The 5657-nt window shown below is 37.6% G+C and overlaps 1 protein-coding gene across 1 annotated transcript; it reads left to right on the forward strand.

Annotated features, from left to right (window-relative positions):
- The first annotated feature begins 2565 nt into the window (after positions 1 to 2565).
- Positions 2566 to 4754, forward strand: LOC128290570 (uncharacterized). Its single transcript, XM_053026276.1, has 3 exons — positions 2566 to 2863; positions 2954 to 4026; positions 4536 to 4754. Exons 1-3 carry the CDS (start codon positions 2566 to 2568, stop codon positions 4752 to 4754), a joined length of 1590 nt encoding a protein of 529 aa, XP_052882236.1.
- The last annotated feature ends 903 nt before the right edge of the window (positions 4755 to 5657 follow it).

Below are 5657 nucleotides of genomic sequence, written 5' to 3' on the forward strand. Positions count from 1 at the left end.
TATTTTTAAGGGAAACAAACGGCATGGACTTTGAAATTCTGTACAGGGAGAAATTTGGTTCGTAGTGCACAGGGGTTAGAGTAGTTGTACCCTGAAATAGGGGAAACTTTAATGAATAAACTGTAATAATTGGATAAACCAAAAATTCTGGAAATTTTATGGGAGAAAGATATATGAATCTAGTTTCAAGGAAAATTAACAAAACTAAATTTGGAGTTTTTTATCTTCACATATGAATGATTTAGTAACTGTAACTTGATAACACAGCTTAACCTGAACATGTATAATTGTACAATTATAGTGTTTTATCTTGAAAAGCGTGGTAGTAATTGCTTATTATTTTCATATAAACTTACTAAGCGTAAAGCTTACCCATCCTCTCCATTTCTTTAGTATTGGCAGGTCGGCTCGGGGTTGGAGATCGTCGGAGGCAAAATCACACTATCAAACTATCATTTTGGGAGAATTAATTCAAATATTAGAAATATCAAGTGAGTTGATACGATCGCGACCTGGAGTGCATCAAGTTCGAGCAAGGACTCAATGGTGCTGCCTCAAGGACCAATTACGCGAGCTCGAGCTAAGCAATTCAAGGAGGCCATTTCGGCCTTAGTTAATCAAGTGTGGGGCGAGGTTTTGGTTGGAGAAATAGATCGAGTTGGGACCAGCTTAATAAAGTGTCCTTGCAACATTTTGCAAACTAATTTCAGCTCAATTTCCACTCCTTGAACCCGTTCCAACTAAATTGAACTTTTATTTATTTCTTTTAGCTTAGCATTTAGTTTGCCTTTTAATACTTGCATTTAAGCCTCTTAGTTTAATAAATGAGTTGCTGGTCATTAATACAACTCATCTTAGTTTAATTAAATGAGTTTATTTGATGAATTTAATTTAATGAGTTGCTTCTTTAATTAATCTAGTTACTAGGTTAATTTATTGGTGCATGAGTTAACGTTCATTAAATACTTTTTTAATTAACTAGTTGTTGGAATAAATGATGCATGAGTGTTTGTTCATTTATTTACGTAGTTGTTAATTTGTTTAAAGCTTAATAATTAATAAATGTGTGATTACATATGTTTTAATTGCGGTGACTTTTCAATTCACAAAGGTCATTACGCATTCAATAAAGGAGACTTTTCAAGTTATTTTGGTTACAAAAGAGGGGCTGTTATAAAGGAAGCATTAAGCATCATTAAAGAGAGTTTAAAGGAGCATTTCATGTCCTTTAAAATCTGGTAGCAGCTTGTTCAAATACCCCAACGTTTTTTTGCTACTTAATGGACAATTTATGCATTGCAAATTTCATTAAAGTGGTGGAGTCTATTCAACTAGCCAAAGGGAAAATCAAGAGTCATTTTTCAAGCCTTTAAGGACATTAATTCAGCTAGTTAAAGAGAGGAGTTATTGACTCTAGAATTTCAAAAGTCTTTGATTTATAATTAGCCTTTTAATAGCACTTTACTATGTGACCATTCACTAGCTCATTTTAGCCTTATAAATTCTTGTAACCAAGCCTTTTGGAAACACTTTTGGAATATTTTGTTAATGATATTCGCCAAATTTGTGAGGCAAACTTTTCTCTGTTTTGCTCAAAGATTTGTTGGCTACCTAGTGTTCTAGTTGTGTCATCCATTTTCTTTGTTGAAAACCAAACTTATCACTACTCGTAGTGTGGTATGCTCAAACATGCCAAGGTTCCTACTTTGCTAAGTAGTGGGTCGAGGTTCTCATATTCTCCATCCGACCACCTTGAAAACTTATAAACATTTGGGTCAATATTTTATAATATTGGTTCATGTTTATTTTTGAGATCATTTTCATTTCCATTCCATTCCATCTTTTCGTTTCATTATAACCAAACCTACAAAAACTTTATATCCATAAACCCATCTACATAAACTTCATATCCATAAACCCATCTTTGAATCCTTTTACATAGCTTCTGCCATTATTTACGTTAAAACATCCTTTTGAACAAATCGAACGCTACTTCTTTATAGACGATCGGGCAAACTCACATACGACTCGACTCACCCCGAGGCGGATCGTATCATTTGGTATCAGAGCTACAAAAACAGGAGTACGAGCATTCAAAATTACTTCAGGAATAGTCTGTGACTCATCAAGTAAGTTTAAAAAAAAATCGAAAAAAAATTCAAAAAAAAATTGAAAAAAAAACAAAATCTGAAAATTTGAACATAGTTTTACTCCTTCTCCATTTTTCAATCCTGAAACTTTTACCCTCTCATCCACTTCCATCCTTGACCTTTTCGCCACACTATACCCGAATTAATTTCTTTCTTGTAAGCCTACCCAGTTTTAAATCACATTATCCTTTGTTACCCATTTGAAACCGACCACCTAGACTAAGGTTAAGCCTTGGCGAATCTGCTTACGAAATCACGAGAAAGGTAAAGAAAGGTAAAAGGCACGAGAGTTGTGAGCGCAATAGAGTGGAGATAAAAGCCTATTCTCGAGCGTAAAACACGAGTGTGAGTGCCAATAAAATTTTCTTGTGAGTGACTAGTGAGGTTTTTGTTGTGAGGTTCTTTACTAAACTCAATGTCACAAGAATCTGATCCTAACATGGAAGATCATCCTGTACGACAACCTGTTCGCAACGTCCCAGATTTGAACATGCAAGCATTATTACGAGAGATGGAAAGACTTTTAGATAGAAGATTAAATCCCCTTGAAGATCGTCTATTCCAAGTCAAAGCAAGAGAGCAACGCGAAAGAACTCCTGAAGTTGTCCGACCTAGATGGGAGAGGCCAAATCAACAACGAGAAAGACGAAGAGATCAAGATGATGCTGTAAATGATCATAGTGATCTTGAAAGTGGTCAAGATTCAAATGCAAGTAATCGCCGGAGGGAACCATGACACTGAGATCGGAGACGTGAAGATGATGATCTTAAGAACATCAAACTTTCTATACCACCGTTCCAAGGTAGCTCAGATCCGGAGGCCTATCTTGAGTGGGAAAAGAAGATCGAGTTGGTGTTTGATTGTCATAACTATTCTGAAAACAAAAAGGTGAAGTTAGCAGCAATTGAATTTTCGGATTATGCCATGATTTGGTGGGATCAACTAACTACTAGCCGGAGATGTAATGGAGAACAACCGATCTCTACATGGACCGAGATGAAGGCAGTCCTGAGGCGACGATTTATCCCTTCTTACTACCACCGGGAGTTGCACCAAAAACTTCACAATCTTACACAAGGGACCAAAAGCGTCGAAGACTACTACAAGGAGATAGAAATTGCAATGATTTGGGCAGATGTTCAAGAGGATTCTGAAGCAACGATGGCACGATTTTTGGCCGGATTAAACCGAGACATTGCGAATGCCGTCGAGCTTCAACACTATCTTGAAGTGGTGGACATGGTTCATATGGCTATCAAGGTAGAAAAGCAACTTAAGCGTAAAGGCTCAAATCGAGGTTTTTCCACTTCTAACACATCCAAGTGGGGCCAAAGTTCAAGTAGAGGTTTTTCAACATCTCAAGGAAAGGATTCTATGGCACTTTTGAAACCAAACAAGCCTAATATCGAAACAAACAAAGGTAAGGCACCCGAGGTTTCTATCAATCGTAATCGTGACGTTAAATGTTTCAAATGTCTAGGAAGGGGACACATAGCCAGTCAGTGCCCAAATCGAAGAACTATGGTGATTCGTGCTGATGGTGAAATCGAGACGGAGGATGAAGAAGAAAAGGAGTCTGAATCGATTTCTGAAACTGAGGAGGACTTAGAACAACCTGTGGAAGGTGAACTACTCATTGTCAAAAGGAGTCTTAGTCTCCAAGGCATGGATAATGAGCTACAACGGGAGAACATATTTCATACCCGATGCTTGGTTGGAGGAAAAGTCTGTTGTGTCATCATCGACGGTGGTAGTTGTACAAACGTAGCAAGTACGATGATGGTTGAAAAACTCAGTTTGCCAACTACTAAGCATCCGAGCCCCTACAAACTTCAGTGGCTCAATGACGGTGGAGAGCTTAAAGTGACCAAGCAAGTACTAGTTTCTTTCACCATTGGAAAGTACTCGGACAAACTGTTATGTGACGTTGTTCCAATGCATGCGGGCCATCTACTCCTTGGACGTCTGTGGCGCTTTGATCGGTGAAAGTGCTACACGACGGGTATACCAATCGGTATATTTTCAAGTTTATGGGAAAGAATGTTACATTGGCACCGTTAACTCCCAAACAAGTTTACGATGATCAATTGAAGTTGAAAGCATCCATCGAACAAATGAGAGAGAAAGAAAAAGAAGATTGTAAAAAAATAAAAGAGGAAAAAAATAAGAAAAAGAAAACAAAAGAGAGTGAAAAGAAAATCAGTAAAGAAAAAGGAAAAAAAGAGAAGGAAATTGAAAAAATGAGTGTCTTTGCAAAAGTTAGTGATATTCGAAAAGCGTTAGTAATGAATCATCCCGTTCTTGTACTCATGTACAAAGAAACCTTGTTTTCTACTAACGAATTACCCGACACTCTACCTTCTTTTGTTTTGTCTTTGTTGCAGGATTTTAAAGATGTTTTCCCGGAGGAAGTCCCAAATGGTTTACCATCGCTTCGTGGAATTGAACATCAAATAGATTTTATACCGGGAGCTGCTATCCCAAACCGTCCCGCTTATCGAGCCAATCCAGAAGAGACTAAAGAATTGCAACGGCAAGTCAATGATCTGTTGCAAAAGGTTACGTTAGAGAGTCTTAGTCCTCAGGTTGCACTGTTTTACTAGTACCAAAAAAGATGGAACATAGCGAATGTACGTAGATTGTCGAGCCGTAAATAAGATCACCATCAAATACTGTCATCCAATTCCTTGCCTTGATGATATGCTTGATGAACTCAGTGGAGCTAAGGTATTTTCGAAAATTGACCTAAAAAGTGGCTACCACCAGATTCGGATGCGAGAAGGTGATGAGTGGAAAACGGCATTTAAGACCAAGCATGGGCTGTACAAATGGTTGGTCATGCCTTTTGGACTAACCAATGCCCCTAGCACATTTATGAGGCTAATAAATTACGTGTTAAGGTCTTTTATCGGTAAGTTTTGTGTTGTGTATTTTGACGACATATTGATATATAGCAAATCCATCAAGATCATGTAAGGCATCTTAAATCTGCTTTTAGAAGTTTTACGTAAAGAAACATTATATGCTAACCTTAAAAGTGTTCTTTCTGCTCGATAAAGTTGTCTTTTTAGGCTTTGTGGTTAGCGCGGAAGGTCTCGAAGTAGACCAAGAAAAGATCAAGGCCATTCAAGATTGGCCAAGGCCAACTAGTATTACGCAAGTCTGGAGTTTTCATGGCCTAGCAAGTTTCTACAGATGATTTGTTCCTAATTTCAGCACCATTCTTTGCTCCTTTTACTTAACGTCATTAAGAAGAACTCTACTTTCTTTTGGAATGATGAGCAAGAAAAGTTGTTTGTCAAAATTAAGAATTTTCTTACTAACGCTCCTTTACTTGCTCTTCCGATTTTTCAAGATTTTCGAGATTGAGTGTGATGCCTCAGCGTTGGAATAGGTCTTTGTTTTAACACAAGAAGGACGACTGTGGCTTATTTTAGCGAAAAGATTAGTGGAGCCTACTCAACTATCCTGTATATGATAAAGAGATGTACGCGCTCATACGAGCT

This window comes from Gossypium arboreum, chromosome 3 (assembly GCF_025698485.1).
Source record: "Gossypium arboreum isolate Shixiya-1 chromosome 3, ASM2569848v2, whole genome shotgun sequence".
In the NCBI taxonomy this organism is placed as follows: domain Eukaryota; kingdom Viridiplantae; phylum Streptophyta; class Magnoliopsida; order Malvales; family Malvaceae; genus Gossypium; species Gossypium arboreum.